Raw genomic sequence first — 21824 nt, forward strand, 5'->3', positions numbered from 1 at the left:
GATTTCTTTAAAGTGAATGCTGAACTTAACTCCCCAGGCCAAAGCGAACTCCTGTCACGAAGAAGAAAAATAAAAAATAGCACTAAGAATGAAAAGAGAAGAAAATAAGAGAAGAGATAATAGAAGATGGAGAAACGAGAAAAGTGGGTGGAAGATTGGCAGGTTAACCTGCAGCTGAGAAGTTATGATGCAAACTTCAAGATGATGATTTGAATGAGGCAAAATAACAAGCTTTTTCTCTCGAATATATTGTTATAATCATTTGTTCCAGATGTACTGTAATTATTTTCTGTATGAAAATTGAATTTGGTGTTCAAAAAGTCTTTTTTCAAACTTGAGTCTTGAAAAAGGGGGGGTCGTCTTATAATCAGGGTTGTCTTATATTCGGGCCAATACGGTATTCCTGGTAAGATTTTGAGTTTTTGCAGTGTAATTCTGAGGTGCATCGTCTGCGCTATATTTCTGCCCGACCTCTCTTTAATGACAGCAGCAGAACCCACAGGGCCAGTTTCCCTTTAGTAAACATAAACAGCCAAGGGAAAAAAGGATATACCTGTCAGTGTCCTCTTTTAACACCTCCTCCCTTATCTGCTGACAGTAGAAGAGCTGCTTTATTGCTATTATTATAGCTGCACGCCTTGTTTTTTAAGGATGTGAAGTGAACATGAGTGGAGAGACGTCGAGCATCATTGTCTCTCCGTCTCTCCTGTCAGTCTCTTGTTTCCTCGCGTTCCCCTCTCCCACTCCTAGCATCTTTTTACTGGTTCCCAAAGCTCACATGGTGTCTCTAAGGTTTGTGCAGGGATTGACAATGACAGTCATGTTGAGTGCAGCCATCACACAGCTGCAGCACTTTGCTCTGCTGAAAGAAGCCACGGGGCTGTGATACAGAACAACAGGGAGGACAAATATGACACGAAGGGATGCAGGCTTTTCAGATTTCTTTTGCTCAGGGGATTGTTCACTCGGGGTCTTACATCCCCTCGCGTTGTTTTTCTCATGGTGTGAAATGTATGTGAGAGCATGTTATACACGATTACATCTGGCAGCTTGTATCAGTAATTGATAAACTCTCTCGGGAACGGATTTTACATTAGAAAGGTGAAATGTCTCCTTGCTTACAGAAGAGTATTAGGGGCCATGCAGGAGAAAAAATATTTGATAGGGGAAGATTTTTTTTATTGTGCACCTCGAGAAAAAAGACGAAATGTCGAGAAAAAAGTGGAAATGTCCAGATTAATGCCGAAATTTCGCCTTTTTTCTCATCATTTCAACTTTATTCACAAAATTTTGACTTTTCTCAACATTTTGACTTTTTTCTCAACATTTCGACTTTTTTCTCGACATTTTGACTTTTTTCTTGAAATTGTACTTCAACATTAATCTCGACAATTCAACTTTTTTCCAACATTTCAACTTTTTTCTTGACATTTCGACTTTTTTCTCAACATTTCGACTTTTTTCTCAACATTTAACTTCAACATTAATCTCTATTTTCTTTTATTGTGCACTTCGAGAAAAATGTGGAATGTGGATGTTGAAATACAATTTCGAGAAAAAAGTCGAAATGTTGAGATTAATGTTGAAATACAATTTCAGGAATAAAGTCGAAATTTCGCCTTTTTTCTCAACATTTCAACTTTATTCACGAAATTTTGACTTTTTTCTTGACATTTCGACTTTTTTTCTCAAAATTTCGACTTTTTTCTTGACATTTCAACTTTTTCCTCAACTTCATTACTTTTTTCTTGAAATTGTACTTCAACATTATTTTCTACATTTCGACTTTTTTCTCTACATTTTGATATTTTTCTCGACATTTCAACTTTCTTCTCGAAGAGCATAATGAAAAAAAAAATATTCCTCTAAAATATAATTTTTATTTTTCTCCTGCCTGGCCCTAATACTCTTCCGTACTTTGCTACTGAAAACCTGCTTCAGAGATGTGTTTGTGATGTTTCCACACAGGTGTCGGACCGCTCCGTCGTGGCGTTGGTTCCCAAGCAGACCTCCTCGTACAACATCCCGTCCTCGGCCAGCATATCACGCACCTCCATCAGCAGATACGGTGAGTCCACACACCCACAACTGCTCTCTTTATCTCCTTCTGACGACTTTGAGAGTGATTACAGGGATTGGGGAAATTCTATGCAGCGCGTGTACCAGCCAGTTGTGGATGTGTCTGCATTTAAATTCCCTTCATTACGCGTAGATGTGAGCTCATTGCTCTTGTTGCAATAGTTAACATGTTTTATATCCCGAAGCCAAATCCACTCTCTCAAATTTTGTTTTGCAGACGATTGCTGTTTTTTTTTTCCTCCCTCTCAAACACTGTAGCTTGTGTTCCAGTTCAGAGGGTACCAAATTTGGTCCTTTGCCAGACAGGCTCAGCAGCAGCCGGCAACTCGTGATTACTAATTATTCTGTGTGAATGATACTTCACTCAAACAGAAAAGATTAGTAAGCATGGCAAATTATCAGCAGTGGGGATAGGAGGTGAACGCTGACTTTGTATTGCCTCACGCAGAAACTGATCTGAAAGCACCCTCATACCTCTAACTAATTCATCTTATTTACAAATATTGGAAAGATTGAGTACCTGTCTGTGGTACAAAATAACACCTCTGACATTTAGTTTGTGGATCTCACAGACACTGCTTTCTTCAAAACAAAACACTACTAGTTATTGAAGGGAGAGGGATTCTAATGGGCATAAACTGCCATTAAAAGATGCTTAAAAGATGCAGTTTTTTAGTGTTGTGCTGCCGCTGCTCCGGAGCTGGAAGTGTATGTGCGTGGCACAGAGGAGACGCTCTGCTGGCACAACCTGCCTCTCATCAATCATGTGCTGGCACAGCAGGGAGGGCTGCACCTCAACACCTGCTGATGGATTCATACCAATTTCACGTCCAACGCTTAGCATCTTGACTCAATTTACGCCAGCAGCCCTCCCATCCTGCCTTAAAACGCACTCCCCTCCAGGACCAGCTGTGGCCGGGAGCGGGAGACTGCGGCAAAAAGAGGGAAGGGTTTGCAGGTCACACTGACTACGTTCACATGCAGTCAATAATAACCCTTTTCTAACCGGAATATTAGCAATAACCCGGTTTTGAACGGCCATGTAAACACCAATAACCCCTTTGAATAACCGGAATTTGCTCATATTCCGGTTTTTAAAAACCCGAATATGACCCCTGGGTTACTCCTTTTAAAACCTGAATATTTGGTCATGTTTAGCCTAATGGGATATCTCCATCAAAAGGAACAGGAATTTGTTTTCTGCGCATGTTCTTTTCACAAGGAATCTTGCTCTTTTGAGTCCAGGAAGTTCTTATAAATACGGAGAAACACAAGACCAAGAGGAGACTAATCACTTCATAAATGTAATGAAAGATATGAAGATTTTTGCATTTGTAGACGGTAGAAAGTACCTAGATAACGAGATTTCCAAAAAGGTGCGCAAAGCAGGATTTGTAAGAACGCCAGACCTGTCACGTCTGGGGTAAGGTGTGGACCCAAACGCAGGAGAGCACGAGGCAGGAGGCAGGAGTTCAACAAAAGAAGGGTTTATTTAACAAAAAACCAAACTAAAAGCGCTGCAGAGCAGGATACAAAACAAGAACATGAATGTGGCTACAAAAACCTGACGAGGAAAACATGGAGGTAGAAACAGTACGGTCCGACAGGGAACAAGGGAATGACAAGACCAGATATACACAGGGGATAACGAGACATGACGAGACACAGGTGCAGACACAATCAGGGTAGATCGGACACAGGCGGGGCAAAACAGAAACTGAAAGACTGGGGGGGAAGAGTCAAACCCTGACAAGACCAGATCAAGCTCCGCTGGAAGACGCTGAAAAAGGAGAACTACAGGACCGAGAAACAAAACGACTTCTACTGGGATGTTGATTATCCACCGTGCTGCTGTTACTGTTGTTGTTTTGGATTTGGATACAGGAAGAAGAAGCGGAAATGACAAGAATTGCGTCATGACGTTCTCCGTGCGTCGCTGGTTTAATCCAGATATCCTAATGATTAATCACCATGTATACAGGGATAACCCTGTTTGCTCACGCATGGAAACAGATTATTCCCAATGTTTCAGTAACCGGAATATTGACCTTAACCCGAATTTTGACTGCATGTAAACGTAGTCTGTGTGGTGTTGAGGTCTAGAGAACGCTGGGGATGAAGAGAGGATGCAGGACGGAGTGGGGCAGGAGAGTTAAGCAGTAGAAAACCAGCGACTGGATTATAATGGGATTTGGGATCTCAATCCACTGGCACATATATCTACAAACCTGGCCGTCCCCAGCGGCCACTTCGGCTGCTGTTTGGTCTCATTTGAAAGGTATGAGGGGCTTTAATGGCAGCAAACGCTTTGTTGTCGGGCTCGGCCTTTGAAGCCAGGTGAGAGAGATCCTCGCCGGGATCGTCAGATCTTGAATCTCTAGAGAGCCGGCTGCCTTGAGTAGATGCCGACTAATTAGGGAAGCCGAAACCGGCATCATACGGGGGGGGAGTAAGGAGCAGGAAGGTAGGAACACAGGAGCAGATAAAGAAGACGTATGGAAAGGAGCACGGCGGCTATTGTGCCGAACCAATCGGGCAGGTTTTGATGCCTTGATTAGTGTGTGACAGGGTTTTTTAGCACGACGTTCATGGAAGAGCCAATTATTTGTGCTTTCAAGTGGGGCCATGAGACAGGGATTATATAAGAACACCAGAATCAGCAGTGATCGAGATGAAAAGCTAATAATTATCTCATAATTCATGACAGAGAGTGAGGAATAAAAAGTGACTAAACAGGGGAATAAATAGGCTCAGTTCCCTGCGCCCTGCACACACCAATCTGTCTTTTGTGTGGGAAGACAAAAAGGTGTGAAAGTCCTGTTTTCACACATCTTGTTTGGAATATAGGAAACCAGTTTAACGAGTGCTACTACAAATCAGGGCAATGAAAGGGAGCACGACTCCCTCACCCACCTCTCCTCTTTAATTGGAGGTTTTAACGGAAAAAAAAATCACTGCAATTTCCTTGGCAGCATGCAGGTTGGACTCAGCTCCAGCACTGGAAGTTCAAGTTGACTTTATTAGTACCCGTAGGTAGATTTGTTTTGCAGTAGATGGGAGGAGGCATCTCACACACAATCTTTACAGTCATTAATTTGACACAGGACAAATACAGAGAACAGGTTTACAGTACGACGGCAGAAAACAGACATGGCAGGTATCACAATGCTCACTGAACAGGATAAATGTAGATATAGAGGGTTTGTATTGACGTCACTTCCCCACTGGACCAGCCCCCTTACTCTCACTGAGTTGGCTGCAACTAGTGGAGAAGACAGGATAACAGCCGATTATCAGCTTAAATTAAAGGCAGTTGGACTTGACAGTGACCTGTACAGTTACCCCAAGAACCAGTGGTCCATGGACATTAATATTTGGTACAGTTACCCCAAGAACCAGTGGTCCATGGACATTAATATTTGGCCACGATTCCAGTTTCCTGATATTTATATTTACTTAATTTCTCTGCTGGGGAAATACATGAAGCAAAGCTTGAAGGCTTACAAGTCTTGACGCTTGGTCCGACTTCAAGGCAGGATTTGTTGTAGAAATTAAAGAGATGAGGACACCGAACTTTATGATTTGACCGTTTAACGTTAGCTACCCAAAAATCCAACATTACCTGATACAAAATGGGAACCACAAATCCACGTTTCGGTGTCTGGAATCCAGTTGTTTCTGTGAATTGCAGCGATCCATTTGTCTCTTAAGCTTATTTTTCGGCAGTCTGTAAAACGATAACTCCGATTTCTTGCTAAATCTATGAGTACAGTCGATCCCACAACAGCTCTTTCCCATTTTAGATGTTTTCCAGTTGATCAAACTGAAAGTTTACGCTGCCACTCAGTCTTTCTGACACTCAGTGAGCGTAACCCGTTGTGAAGTCACATATGTGACGTCACGCGCATTCCCTCTATTGCCCACAAGGCAAATAACAATAAATAGAGGTAAAACCAAGGTCAGGGTTTCTAATAAATAGAAATAAATAAGTTAAAAGCAGAATAGACATCAGCAATAAATAAAATGTGATTTGTTTAAAAGAGAGACAGCTGCAGGGACAAAGCTGTTCCTATATGGCGCTTTTGCATTAGTCTCACTTCTCCCCGGTTCTACCCGCTATGGCCCCGTTTTGCGCTTTCGCACTAGGGCTGAGACGTGTAGAGCCGCTCCAAGTCGGTACTTTTTTCTGTAACCATTTCAGCCAGGTTCTTAGCGGGCTGAGAAGGGACTATTTCTGAGGTCACCACCCTCCTCGCCACTGATTGGTCGGGGGGTGGGGACGTCACCACCCTCCGCGCCTCTGATTGGTCGGGGGGCGGGGCCGTCAGACGTTTGAATCAGGAAGCGGGAGTCAGAGCGAGGCGACCCGCGGCTCGCGGCGATTTTATTATAAAGCACAAAACGTCTGTTTGGTGATCCAACTCTGAGGTGCAGATGTTCATAAACCTGGTGGCTGTCGAGAAAAAATTAAAAAAGCGATGTAGACGGGCTGTTTTACTCTCAGCCGCTCCCGGCTCCAGCTGATTTCTGATCAGCGCTGACGTGAACAAAGGTGTTGCGCAATCGAGTACGTCACAGCAGCTTCACCCAAACCTGCCCGCTTCTCCCTTGGCAGTGCGAAAACACACAGTGGAACCGTGTAAAGCCGCGCCGAGCCGAGTCGGGCCAAGTAAGTCCTAGTGCAAAAGCGGCAATAGTTCCTAGTTCTCAGGACTATGCATCTGCGTCCTGATGGCAGTAGCTGGAACTCACCCGCTAAGGGATGGGAGGTATCATTGGAAACGGAGCTGGAGCCGCTGCAACTGCTTGGCGTCTGCTTGAGTGAGCTTCTTTCTTTTAGGGGCAGGTTTCCGAACCATGATGCTAGTGAAAAAGTTAAAACAGATTCAATAAAAGCATGATCAAAAAGTGTCATCATGGTCCTATCAATGTGGAAACGGGACAACTTGCTCAGACAGAACAGTGCTGGTGTCCCTTCCTGCTCACAGCTTTGCAGGAAAGGAAGGAGGAAAAGAAAAGAATGACGGCCCACCTGTCACCCAGGCTCAAACATAACTCTGCATCTGTGTGTTTATTTCTCCTTTCCTGGGACAGACTCGTCGTTCCGCTACACGGGGAGCCCAGACAGCCTCCGCTCACGAGCCCCCATGATCACGCCAGACCTGGAGAGCGGCGTGAAGGTGTGGCACTTGGTGAAAAACCACGAGCACGGAGACCAGAAGGAAGGTGACCGGGGCAGTAAGATGGTCTCTGAGATTTATCTGACCCGGCTGCTAGCCACCAAGGTACATCACTAGTTTATTTCCTGTAAATATTCCAGTTAGAACATCTTACATATTCCTTAGCAGCACATTCAAGCTGTGTTTTTGCTTTCATGTCTTTATGACTGCACTTTTAATGTATTCTCAATCCTTTGTCAGGGCACACTACAAAAATTTGTGGACGACTTATTTGAGACGCTGTTCAGCACGGTCCACCGGGGGAGCACCCTTCCCCTGGCCATCAAATACATGTTTGACTTCCTGGACGAGCAGGCGGACAAGCATGGCATCTACGACACGGACGTACGTCACACATGGAAAAGCAACTGGTAAGATTCTTCTTCTCGGCACATAATGTGGCACCTGAAAGCATTCTTCCCTACCTGTTAGGGGTGTAACGATACACTAATCTCACGATACAGTACAATACACGATATTGAGGTCACGATAACGATACAATATTATAGCAGTATTTTTTTAACAACCTTGAATGAGGAACATATGACTGGAAAATATTGTCTTTTATTTGAAATAAACAAAATACAAAACAATGCTGTGCGTTTGCCCTATTGTTACAGTTTGTAATGCTTTATAACTGTTTAAGTTTTAAAGAGAAAGCCAGGACAACCATTTTCCACAAACTGAACTAAAAGTAAATGTCAGGTTTGCATTATGCATCTTCAGTTTCAGACAAGTACAAATATTTTGTCGCAAACTGAATAGTTTGTCTCATGTATGACTTGACTTTTGTCTTTTCCAGAAATTTAACTACTAAAATTAAATAAATAAATAAATAAATAAAAGTAAATAAATAAACTATGAAAAGTCCCAAGCTCCAAATGCAACATGCGTTAATTATCTTGTGCCAGAGCTCAGAGCTTCACCTGCTTCAGCCTGAGGCCGTAAGGTGAACCCCGGTATCGTTTCATCCTCCCACCTTTGGGGACGACACAATCTTTACATCCTAAAAAAGATTGATTCATGCTCACCTTAGAAGTAAAAGTTCGGAGCTCAAAACCCCCCAAGAGTCTTGTGATCGGGACGCAAAACGGTACTAGTTTCTTCTGAGCGGAGTAAGATTTTGGTCATGTGATCCCGCTGCACCAATAGGATGTTACTAGTAAACACAATATATTAATATTAATAACCCAATATCACGCTACAGTTTGTCACCTCCACGACACGTATCGTGACGTTTTTGTATCGTGAAATTTCGTGGCACGATATATTGTTACACCCCTACTACCTGTGCTAGGTTTTTTGGTTTCTGTCTGTCTCTCAATTGTTCTCGTCTTCATTTTCTAGTCTTCCATTGCGTTTCTGGGTGAACGTGATCAAGAACCCGCAGTTTGTGTTTGACATCCACAAGAGCAGCATCACAGACGCCTGCCTGTCTGTTGTGGCTCAGACCTTTATGGATTCCTGCTCCACTTCTGAGCACCGCCTGGGCAAAGACTCCCCATCAAACAAGCTCTTATACGCTAAAGATATCCCCAATTATAAGAGCTGGGTAGAGAGGTAGGCGCACTCACTTTCTAAGCACCCTGATCCCCATCTGACACACTTTTCTTGTCTCGTTTTACCATAAAAACTGAGATCTTTGGGAAAATTGATTCATAATACTCTTTCCTCATCCATATGTCTCCGCCAGACTCACCTTGTAAGTGGTTTGCTAGCAGGCATCGATTGTCAGGGGAAGTGGTATTATGGCTAAAAAAAAAAAAAAAAGTCACTATTGAATAATTTAGACTTGAGTTGAACTATTAAATTGACTTAGTGAGTAATGCAAAGTGTTTGATCTCGTCTGGGTTCCCAGGTACTATGCTGACATCAACCGGCTGCCAGCCATTAGTGACCAGGACATGAATGCCTATTTGGCAGAACAGGCCAGACTCCACTCCACAGAGTTCAACATGCTCAGCGCTCTCAACGAGATCTACTCGTACGTCAGCAAGTACAGCGAGGAGGTAAATCACATCTGGATACACGATAGTATCATGACTACTATCTTGTTTCTGGCCATCACGTGCTTGTTTTTTTTTTTTGTCCCTGAAATTTGAAGTCACATGTGTGGGCCGGTAATAAATAAAGGAATGAATAAATGAAGTCATGGCCTAAGAGATAAGACAGCTTAGCCCAGTGATAAAATCTGAAAAGTTCCCTTTTCAACCATTTGTTTTACAGCTCTGTTAATAGAGGGAATGTGCATGACGTCACAGATGTGACTTCACAGCGGGTTACGCCCACTGAGTGGCAGAAAGACTGAGTGTCAGAAAGACTGAGTGTCAGAAAGACTGAGTGTCAGAAAGACTGAGTTGCAGCGTAAACTTTCAGTTTGAGCCACTAAAAAACATCTACAATGGTACTTATAGATTTTGCAAGAAATCAGAGTTATCGTCTTACAGATTGCCGCAAAATAAGCTTAAGAGAGACAAATGGATCGCTGCAATTCACAGAAACAACTGGATTCCAGGCACCGAAACGTTGATTTGTGGTTCCCATTTTGTATCAGGTAATGTTGGATTTTTGGGTAGCTAACGTTAAACGGTCAAATCATAAAGTTCGGTGTCCTCATCACTTTAATTTCTACAACAAATCCTGCCTTGAAATAGGACCAAGCGTCAAGACTTTTGTAAGCCTTCAAGCTTTGCTTCGTGTATTTCCCCGGCATAGAAATTAAGTACATATAAATATCAGGAAACTGGATTCGTGGCCAAATATTAATGTCCATGGACCACTGGTTCTTGGTAACTGTACCAAATATTAATGTCCATGGACCACTGGTTCTTGGTAACTGTACCAAATATTAATGTCCATGGACCACTGGTTCTTGGTAACTGTACCAAATATTAATGTCCATGGACCACTGGTTCTTGGGGTAACTGTACCAAATATTAATGTCCATGGACCACTGGTTCTTGGTAACTGTACCAAATATTAATGTCCATGGACCACTGGTTCTTGGGGTAACTGTACGGGTCACTGTCAAGTCCAACTGCCTTTAATTTCAGACGATAATCAGCTGTTATCCCGTCTACTCCACTAGTTGCAGCTGTTTTTGCTGATGTTTTACCACTCAGTGTGAGTAAGGGAGCGTGGTCCAGTGGGGAAGTGACGTCAATGCAGACCCTCTATACCAGGGGTCACCAATCCTGCTCCTCGAGGGCTGGTGTCCTGCATGTTTTAGAGTTTTCTCTGCTTTAACACACCTGATTCTAATTAATCATCGTCATCAGCTTGTCATTGAGGTCTGCACAATTCTCTTAACGACACAGTCACTTTTATCACGGTGCAATGAAGCAGCGAAACATGTAAAACATGCAGGACACCGGCCCTCGAGGACCAGGGTTGGTGACCCCTGCTCTATAGCATCCACTTTAAGTGGGTGGAGTCGACCACCCACCTCCACTTCTTTTGTGGTCATTTCTTGAACTTCAGGGGTACAGCAATGCAGTATAATGGGAAAGTGATGTAGTGGAATTGTGTTTCTGTGTCCACAAAAGTGCATACTAGTTATTTTAGCTTTATTTTTAGACTGCAAGTCAATCTGAACAGTGCAGGGAGCGATAGATTAAAAAATACCAACAACACTGCAGCCATTAGCTTGTTTGATGAAGCATTGCAGGCACCAGGCTGCACACCTTCAACTTCTCAGCTAGATAACTAACTCCTGTTTGCAGGTTTGTACTGTGTGTGCTGTAAAAAAAATAAATAAAAAATCAAATCAGCCACAATGATGGAAAAGGGGTGCTGCTGGCTGACCCCTCCGTTAATCGAGATTGTTTGTTTTGCAGCCCACACAGTTCCGTGACCTGTTGCATTAAACCACATTTGCTACAATTACAGCTTTCTTTGTACCGAACAGGACAAACATTTCCATTTTCATGTGCACTTATGAGAGAATTACACAAGCAGAGGAAATGAATGTTAGAGTGTTTGAACATTCTGCAGACAAGTTTAGTACAAATGAAATTTAAATGTACCGGTCAAATTGCTGCTGGGTCATAAAAAAATGTATGTTTAACTAAATAAAAGAGTCTTCATCTTTTCAGTAGTTTTAAATAAATGAGTCAAGAACAACTACTACCATAATGGGAGAAATAAAGATAATGAAAAGTATGACTATTTAATGATAAAAAAAAAGGTTTATGAGAAAATGTTATTTTTTGTACTCCAGATTGAATTATTTCAATGTGTTTCTACAAGAAGTGTTCCTATGGCAAGCCGTTTTAACATTTAATGGCTAAGTTTGACTATCCGGAATTGCAGAAATCTACAACTGCATTTGGACTAGTCGTGATTACATTGTGACTAGTCAGAATTGTCATTGAAGATATCTATAACGTCATTTTGACTAGTCAGAACTCTAATTCAAGATATCTGTAATTAAATTTTGACAAGGCAGAATGGAAGTTAAAGATATCTCCAATTTGAGATATCTCTAATTAAAATTCATTTCAAGATATCTATAACTTGATTACAGATATCTACAATTAAATTATGACTATCCGTAATTCCAGTTTGAGATATCTACAACGTCATTTTGACTAGTCATAATTCCAGTTCACGATATCTACAACTTGGTTCTGACTAGTCAAAAACTTAATTTAAGATATCTAAAAAGGACGATGTAGATATCTTGAATTGAGGGGAATTAAAGATATCTTGAACTGAAATTATGACTAGTCAGAATTAAATTGTAGACATCTGAAACTGGAATTACAGCTAGTCGTAATTCAGTTGCAGATATCCATAATTCACATTGCAGATATCTGCAATTGAATTGTAGATATCTGTAATTAGAAACCCCACACACATGAATGGCAAAGGTGACGTCATTTGTCCTGGGCAGAATGACGTTGTGGATATCTGAAATGACAATTGTGGATAGGAAGAATGTAATTGTAGATATCTGAAATGATCTTTTTGACTAGGAAGAATTGAATTGCGGATATCTGCAAGACATATCCAGTCTAGCTGTTAAATATTAAAACGGCTTGCCATAGTGGTCCACATTAAGCCCTGGTGGAGTTGAGCTGTGGATGCGTCAAACTACGCATGCGTTCACTTGTAAATGTTACCTGGAAGGCAGTCCTGAGCGCTGATTGTGTAATGAGCTGCCGCCTTAGGAGTAAATCAGGTACTAATTGTACGGCAGATTGTGAGCAGAAATGGAAATGGAAGTCTGGCCACTAATTCGCCCCCACTCTGATGCACGTATGCCGTGCCCTTCGCCTAATCAAGCTTTTCACGACCAAGGTCGGCGAGGTCAACGCAGAGTCTGGGCCAGACTTCCCCAGAAGACTGGAGTTTAACGAGGGAGCGTGTCTTATCTGAGCGGGAGACGGCGGACGTGCCGGAGCTCTCTGCAGGCTGCTCCGTCACTCCGCCTGCACCATCACTCATACGGAGAAGTGCTCTGCTGTGCAGAATCATAGGTCATATGCAGATACTCTCAGATCACAGGAAGCATATAAAAGGAGGGAAGTGGATTGGAAGGAAAACGAGAGAACATTAATGGATACATTCTAGTTCTAATGTCAGTTCCTCTACTGGGAGACTTTGGCTTGACCTTTATGTTCAGACATAGTATCTCTCTCCCTTCTTCTTCTTCCTCTCTATCACTTATTGTCTCTCTTCCTTCTTCCTGTGCATTCCTTCTCTTTTTACTCATTATCCAGTCAGCCTCTCCTTTGCTCTCATGAATCCTCTCGCTTTTGCTGCGTCAGCGTTTGTCATTGTCGGAGGGCTCACTCGCATTCATAGAAGCATTTTGCAAATACACTTATTTTTTTTGCGCATACGCTTCATCAGTCTTGCAATATCTGGCAGAGTGCGACGGGAAAAACGTCGTCTAGCACCATTAGCGGCCGTTTCTTCTTACTCAGCCTTTCAGAAGAAGTATTTTTGTCAGTCTGACCAGGCGCGAGCTGCAGCCGGCTTAAACGGTTTCTGGGAGACGGTAGCGGGAGCTGCGCCGCAGAAAGGGCTACAGAGTAATCACAGATTACAGACGGGTCCAGTAAGGAGGAGGTAACATTATGACTGGAGCTGCCAGCCTTCAAGGGCACTTAAGCAGATGAGGGGAAGATGGTTGGTGGGCAGACAGATGCTTTTGTTCTGCAACTGCTGCTTTTGTGAAGACAACAGATAAAGGACTGTCATGCTAAACACGACATTACCTGATGCATTTTACCGAGAGTAGCATTGTACAACGTGTTGCTGGTGGAGCTCAAAACTACGGAAGAGTATTAGGGCCAGGCAGGAGGAAAATAAAAATAATATTTTAGAGGAGGAAGATTTTATTTTCATTATGCACTTCGAGAAAAAAGTGGAAATGTCGAGAAAAAAGTCAAATGTCGAGATTAATGTTGAAGTACAATTTCGAGAAAAAAGTCGAAATGTTGAGAAAAAAGGTAAAATTTCGACTTTATTCTTGAAATTGTATTTCAACATTAATCTCGACTTTTTACTCTAAATTGTATTTCAAGATTATCCTCGATATTTCGACTTTTTTCTCGAAATTGTATTTCAACATTAATCTCGGCATTTCAACTTTTTTCTCGAAGTGCACATTAAAAAAAATCTTCCCCTCTCAAATAATTTTTCTCCTGCATGGCCCTAATACTCTTCTGTACAAAACCCATCAAAATAAAATCTTTAAAGTTGAAAGCGTGGACCTGTTTGGTTGCAGAACACGGGATGATTCCCATGATTCAACATTCTATCAATGATGGAAAAATCATAATGGAGCCAGTCATGCAAATTAGGGACAGTGATAATTGATGGTTTGAGAGATGTATTTGTAGAAATAGTGCGAGTGAACATAAACATGAGGAAGTACAGTCATGTGCAAATGTTAGGGCCCACACTTTTAATCCCAGGGGTTTTTTACGTGTGTGAAAGTACTACAAATCATCTGATCTCAGTATCACTCAGATAAAAGCTAATTTAAAGCAGAACAAATGACTTCTGTTGGTGCTAAAAATGTTTGCTTAGATTAACGTCTCGCTGCAGCAGTTTTTCATGCCTGCTGTTGGTAAAAACAAGAAAACAAGTACGATCAGGTCCTGCCCCCAGTTGGAGAAATGTGTATAGCATCAAAAAGCATGGAACTAGCTCTGAGGAAGGTCCAGAGGCAGCTGAGATGCTCAACAAAGTAGTGGCGGATGAGAAAAGGAGCCTGACTGAGCAAAAGACCAGGCAAATATTAGACAGAGCTGTGAACTTTGACTAGAGTTACCCAAAGCGCTACAAGGTGCAAAAGTTATCGTGCTGCTTTAACAAAAATGAAGCTGAAAATAAAAAGATCGAACTGCCAATATGTGGGCTTTTGTAAAGGGATGTGGATGATCCTGATGATCAGAGGCCTCATTTATAAAAGAGTGCGTAGGATTCATACTAAAAGTGTACGTGTGCTCAAAAGCCGAAAATGGCGTGCGCACAAAAAAATCCTGATTTATAAAACCGTGTGCACGCAATGTTCTCTTTATAAATCACAGTCCAGCTGGAAGGTTGCGCACTTGAATTCGCCTCATACCCCGCCCTCTACACGCCCACTTTTTACCAAGAATGGGCAATGCAAATTACTTGATGACTGTACAGTATTTGCAGCCTGTTTCTGCTGTGCGTCGGGATGAATGAGACATATGTCGAGCCGGTTATCCCCGTTTCTTTTATCTCAGTTTCTTTTTTTCAAAGGCTTTTTCATGCAAATAGACTATTTAACAGCAGGAAGTCAGAATTTGCTTCACATAGATCTATGTGCACGGCGCTTCAGCGGAAGAAAAAAAACCGTCAAATCACGCTTCCACATAGATATTGGCAGGTACAGTAGGATGATTTGACAGATGAAAATACCCTAATCAGCTCCTTAAGGAGAACTTCTGCATCAAGTAAACTTCTCTGCTCATCAGTGTTGCATGCACTTATGACAAGATGATCGCATGATGGTGTCTTTTTAGACGTAGCTTTAATAAAATAAAAAATAAAAGTAAAATAATAATAATAATTCTAGCACTGGCATGGCAGCACCTGCGTCCAACTGGACTCTCAGCAGTCTGACCAGCACTGATCCAGCTGGACCTCCTATGTGGTTTTATTGTTGTGTTGTTCTCTCAGATGTAAGTCGCTTTGAATAAAAGCTGCTTAATGACAGTAGTAGTATTAGTAGTAGTAGTTGTAGCAGTAGTAGTTGTAGTAGTAGTAGTAGTAGTAGTTTAAGTCGCTCTGGATAAAAGCTTCTGCTAAATGACAGTAATAGTAGTGGTAGTGGTAGTATTGATAGTAGTAATAGTAGTAATAGTAGTGGTAGTATTATTAGCAGTAGAAACAGTAGTAGTACTACTACTATGGAAGCAATAACGGGCTACGTAGTATTCCCCATATGACTTTTCCTTTATGGCTTAATTTTTCTTCAGTAATTGATGGCACACTAGAAAAGTTCTATGTTGCTTGTCCTCTCAGGTTGTATTGGCCTAATACTAAGAAAAGTATTGCATTAAAAGAGAAGATGCTGACTCTTGCAGATTAGCATAGCCAAAGAAGATAAGTGAAACTTTGAAATAAGCCTCGGCATGCCATACATTGTCGTTGACACTAACCTTCAGATTCATGTTTAATGCATCATGTATTACAGAGCATTTGAAATAACATAATACAAACGATGGAGCAGTACATTTATTTTGAAATATCATTTATTAAGGAATGTACAGCTTGTAGTTGAGTTTCCTGCAGCCAGCTGATAACCAATGCTCAAACTGTCAGCTCCTTTAAATCAGGCCTAAAAACATTACTGTTTACTGAAGCTACTCTTGAATTAAATACTTACCTGCTGTACTCTACGGCCCTTATTTTTTAACAACTTGTGCTTTTTATTATTTTACCTCTTTTCTTATCATTTTATATCATTTTATTTGCTATGTAAGTGTACTCTTGAATTAAACACTTGTGGTTTTTGAAAACCGCACAATTTGTTTTATTTGTTATTTACTGTTTAATTGTGTCTTGCCGCTTTTAATGTTGATGTAAAGCACTTTGAATTACCTTGAATTGCTTTGTGTTGAATTGTGCTATACAAATAAACTTGTCTTGCCTTGCCAATGGCAACGAGAAACCAAGTGTTAAAATAAGCTGCAGCATCCTATATCAAAAGGAAAGAGATCATTAGAGTTTCAGTTTATATTCATGCGGAGGGCCTTAGCTATACATGTTGGTGTCACTCTGACACAAATGCATCATGACGAGTCTGACGCTAGATTAAAGAACAAAGAGGAGAGCCCGTCTGAACGCCTTTTCAACCCCACAACTTGACAAATGCCAAATTTAAAAGATAGAGCTCCAAAGATAAAACAGAAGAGGCTAATGCACAAATGTTCCTGTGGGGGTTTTCAAAGGAAAAAAGCATTGTCAGTGTCCCGTGTTCGTGCCTGCTGTTTGACCAGGGTTTTTCTTTGCTCCTGCACAGATCACTGCGGCGCTGGAGCAGGACGAGCAGGCCAGGAAGCAGAGGCTGGCCTACAAAGTGGAGCAGCTCATCTCGGCCATGTCTCTGGAGAGCTGAGGGTGACCTCCACAGAGACGGAGAGAGACGGGGAGAGAGGCAGGACCACTGTCCCTGCAGGACCTCCTGGAAAAGGTCGATACTTACCTCTCATCGTGGGAAACTGCAAACCACGAACCACACCTGGGACCTCTGTAACCACAGCTGGACGAACACGGAACAGCTTTACTCTGTCATTCTCCCACCTCCTTTCATTACGATGCCAGCAGACTGAGGAAGGGGCTCTGCAGCTGGGACGGATGGATGGTGGTATATATATCTAAGGGACATCGGCAAAAGGAAGCAACAACTTGGATTCATTTTGGTCGTTTTGTTTATCATTTTCTTTTGCTCAGATGACATTTACTCAGTTTGGCAGCAAAATGCATGTCGTGTGTGTGGGTGTTCACATGTGTGGGTGCGCACGAGTGTGTGTCATATTGACGAAGACTTTCGACAAGACTGCAAGAGAAAATGGAGGAACAGATTTAGTTTGTGCAATTCTTAAGTGAGTGTGAAGTGGAGAAAACAAAGGTGACGTGGGACAGCTGAGACCGCTTTCAGATTTCTCTTTTTATTTCCATAGTCTCTGCATTTCAATGTTATCCATTGCAGTTGAAACTGAAGCTGGCAGGTAGGCAGGCATCCCAAACAACATCAATGTTGTATACAGACACCGCATTATGTGACGCCACATAAGGTCAGTATGGTGATAAAATGCACCACGATCCATGTCTTCTCTCAATGCTTTCCTCGTTGGACTGATACCTCAGACAACACGGAACAGACCAAACCCCTGCTCTGTATTTAACCAGAAACACACCCATCCCGACTCAGTGGTGGTCACCGTCCAGCCAGCACGCTTGCACCCAAACCGAGGAACACAGAGGTTTCGGTTCCCAGTGTGTTTGGGAGTCGGCATCGCTCTGCTATCAAAGGCTTTCCTCAGCTGTTCCGTCATCTGTCTACGTACCAGTTGATAATTGCCAATCAGTGTCTGTGAATGTACTTTTTTTATTTCATTTTTTTTAATCTATATATGCGTGTGTTTGTGTGTTTTTTTTTAGTTTTGCAACAAATATTGTCTCAGTTGAACTGAGCTGCGTAGATATTTGCTGTCAATTGTCCTGTGAAGAACTCTATTCTGTCCATTCTGGCCCCGATCCATCCGTTGGGATTCATTTCTGCTAGAAGAGAGTGTGTATCTGCGTCGTGTCCATCGCTGCTGTGAGTCTGCAGCCGTGTGCAATCACAGGTGACAGCACCTGGTTTCTCTAGGCTTTCACTCTGTACATTTCCACGGGGCTGCATCTCTTTGGGAACTTGATCGGCTCCGTGTACTGCATGCCTGATATCACACATCCGAACTGTTTTAGGGTCCATCTTTGATTTTTTATCAAGTGCCAATGAGCCATGCCTTCTTCACTTGGCCAGTTGAGATGTTACAGCCGTTTTAGGGAAGACATTTCTCCAACCGCCACCTATGTTTCTGACCAGGTGATAAGATTTCTGTGTGATTTTAGCTTAAGTGCCAAAAGATCAAAGTGTTTCAAAAAATGTTCACTGATGTGTCCAAATCGGTTTATGCTTTACAGAGGACATATTTTCAGTACAGAGTTGGTTCATGTTAAAGCTCCAAAAAACTTGGAATGGTTACTTTTGAACGGTGTGAAAGGTACTGAGTACAACCAGAAGGGAAACAGATCTCAGACTGGGAAGAAAAACATATAACGCATTAAAGAAAAGAACAAAAAACAAGTAGGTTTCATGTCGGGTGGGTTCATTTCTAGACTTAAACCAAACATACTGACGTACGCTTCCAGACTTTAGGTGATTATTTAAAAAAAAAAAAAAAAGAGGATTCAAAAAAAGCCCTGTAGATTCTGTCCTGTGGATAGTGGATTTCATTTCTTCCAAGACATGTTTGCTTGTTGTCTAAATCAAGTACTTGAAAATAGTTAGTTTTAAAGGTTTGTACAGTATGTTAAAATTGTGTATGTTGAAAGCATGGAAAGGGATGGTGAAAGGTGCTTCTTTTTTCTGTGGCCTTAGCTCCCCCCGTCGTCTTTGTGTCCCAGATCTTACGAGTCCTCAGTGAGGACGCAGAGCTTTCAGTGCTGCAAAAACCCCCCACTTTTCCTGTGACACCAGGCACTCGCACTCATCTGAAAAGCTGTGAAAGAAGGTAAAGGGAAAGGTGAAAGGGTTGCACTCGCTCGACGCTCTGCCTGAGCTGTTTGAGAGCAACGAGGAGCAACGGCGGGGTAGAGCGAGAGAGACCCCTTTAGCTGGAGTATCCTGCTACCGGCTTTGAAGCCGCTCTTTGATCTGAGTCAGTTGTGTGCACAGTGTGATCAGGAAAAAACATCAAACTAACAGGCAAGGAGAAAATGTCAGACGAGGTGAGGATTGACGTGCTGTAATCACATCCCACCAGCGGGGGCAGAAGAGAGAGAGAGAGACAGAGCAGTTGGATTTTGTCGATTTTCTGTGGTTCCATAATCACCTGGAGACCTTAGCTCATAATTCTGGCTTTGTATCAAGGCATTTCTTTGGCAGATCAAATTTAAAAATAATATGCACCATGTCTCTGTGTCCAGATTTGACTTTAAAACAAAATAAATTCTCTACGTAGATTTTTTTTAACATATCGCATCAGCTTTCACTAGAAGTAAAGCAGTTTCATCATCTGTGATGCAGCTGACCTTTTTGCAGGTGGAATTGAAAGAAGTACCAGCCCAATTAAAGGCAAAAGTAGCGGACAATATGACAGTTCTGCATTCAGTTCCTGTCTTATTAGTTTATAGAAGATGATTTTAAAAAAAAAAAGTGTTTTCTTCAAATGTCATGATTGTGAAATTCTGTATTTTGTCAGAATTTCACAGCCAAAGTTACGGTTTTGTGACATTATAACTATAAGATGCATCATAATTATGAATTAAGGTCTCCGATCTTTTGAATCTTTTTTTTTTCATGTTTTCTCAGCACCACGCCCTTTTCTCTATCCTTTTCCACTTTCTAATAAACATCTATAGGTACACAATGGTGCGCATTTGCAGTACAAAAGCAAAACATAAAGCTTCTTCCTTTGGATTAAGGTGTCTTCCCAACTTCAGCGAATAGAAATGTATCCTCCTCATACCTCACATTGCTTGTACTGAGTAATGCTTTTTGTCATTTTAATGGGACCTTTATGCCTTTTCCTTTTCCAAGGAATGAACTCTATATACGTCTCACAGAGTCCTTCCCACCGGACGGGCTCCCCTGTACACAGAGGTCGGATGAACAAAATCGGGCACACAAACTGGTTGAGAATGGCTCTCGGAGATGGTTTATATCACGATATTTCCCTTTGTCTTGTGAGATTTTTTGCATGCGTTTTTAATCCCTGCTTTAGTTCTTGCTTGAGATTCCAACATCTGTCGGTGCCATGATCTCGTGTAGCGGCAATCTTCCATTTTGTAAACATCTTAGATCACAGCTGAATGCACCTTTTTTTTTGTGAAAGAGATTTTTTTTTTTTTTTTTTTTTTTTTTTTTTTTTGTAGTTGAATAATCGCTTGCTGTGTTTCCATTCCTGTTCCACACTCATTACTGGGAATCCTTTTGATTTAGTTTGAACGAAGAACAAGGAAGTTTCTTCACTCCTTCTGCAGTGCGGAATCCCATTTTGACTGCCAGTTGTGGGAAATCTGGAGAGAAGAACGATGAACACAACCTCTTTTCAGATGAAACTTGTTGCTCATTGAAGTTGCTTTGCACTTTTTCTGCTTCCGGTGAAAAACGTCCCGCCCAAGAAACTGTGATATGGTTTTGACTGGCACTCGCCGCTCCGTAAACGCATCAAAGCGTCTCCTTTTCCTTTCTGCGTGTTTGTTTGCTTGCTTACAGCATCAGACAGAGGAACTGAAATCGCGATCGGTGTATAATTCTCAATATGAAATGAATATCCCTCAGTTTTAAACACCTTGTAAACAAACCCTTTGTAGACACTGGAGTACTGTAAAATAGTAATTACTGGCAATGATGACGATGATGATGATAATAATAATGGCTGTCTGTTCTTTTTTGTTTTATAAAAGTGTTGTGAAAATTGTAAGAAACTTAAAGTATTTAAAAAAGGTTGTTCTCTTGTTTTTTTAATTTGCTTTGATTTTGTTATTATATATTATTGTGTACCTATTGTAAATATGAAGCACACCTATTTTGCAAGCCAAGGATTCTCTTTGTACTGTTGTTATATATAAATAAACTTTGCTGGTTAAAAATGGCCTAAAACAAACAAACAAACACAAAAGCTTATTTCATTTCATGTCGATTGTCTCATCTGTTTCAAGCAAGTGGAAAAGGACGAAATGTTGATGACACATCCGGAAAAAATAATTAAATCTTTTCTTTCTCTTGGGTCAGGGGGGTGTTAATGTTTTTACAAGACACAAGCCAAGTTAGCTACCAACGATCACCACAGACCCCCTACCGTTTTCATTTCTCTACCTTTTATTCTGTAAGTAATTGATTATAACAATTATTAGCTCTTTATGTTATCAGAGTGAATGGTTAAATACTTATATTTCTGAAAGAGAAAGTGAGCTCAGAATTGCTCCTGAATTCAGCCTCGTTTAACATACATGATAAAGGCGTAGGATTCATACTAAAAGTGTACGTGTGCTCAAAAGCCGAAAATTATTTATAAAACCGTGTGCACACACATCTGCACGCAATGTTCGCTTTATAAATCACAGTCCAGCTGGAAGGTTGCGCAGGGGAATTTGCCTCATATCCCACCCTCTACGCGCCCCATTTTTACCATAAATGGGCAATGCAAACTACTCCATGACTGTTTTTGCATATAAATGAGCCTGTTGAGCATGCGCAGCGGCTTCCTGCAGTCTCTTTCTGCTCCGCGTCAGGATGAATGAGATGAGCCACCGTGCCACTAAATT

General features: G+C 41.6%; 1 protein-coding gene across 1 annotated transcript in view; it reads left to right on the forward strand.

Annotated features, from left to right (window-relative positions):
* Positions 1-21159, forward strand: part of plxna2 (plexin A2) — a 265758-nt gene extending 244599 nt beyond the window's left edge. Inside the window, exons 27-32 of the mRNA XM_061735348.1 lie at positions 1969-2068; positions 7174-7364; positions 7500-7669; positions 8646-8858; positions 9157-9307; positions 16807-21159. Of these exons, the coding sequence (XP_061591332.1) occupies positions 1969-2068; positions 7174-7364; positions 7500-7669; positions 8646-8858; positions 9157-9307; positions 16807-16902 (921 nt within the window). The 3' untranslated portion in view covers positions 16903-21159. The remainder of the gene's footprint in view (positions 1-1968; positions 2069-7173; positions 7365-7499; positions 7670-8645; positions 8859-9156; positions 9308-16806) is intronic.
* The last annotated feature ends 665 nt before the right edge of the window (positions 21160-21824 follow it).

Source organism: Cololabis saira, chromosome 12, assembly GCF_033807715.1.
Source record: "Cololabis saira isolate AMF1-May2022 chromosome 12, fColSai1.1, whole genome shotgun sequence".
NCBI classification, from domain to species: Eukaryota; Metazoa; Chordata; class Actinopteri; order Beloniformes; family Belonidae; genus Cololabis; species Cololabis saira.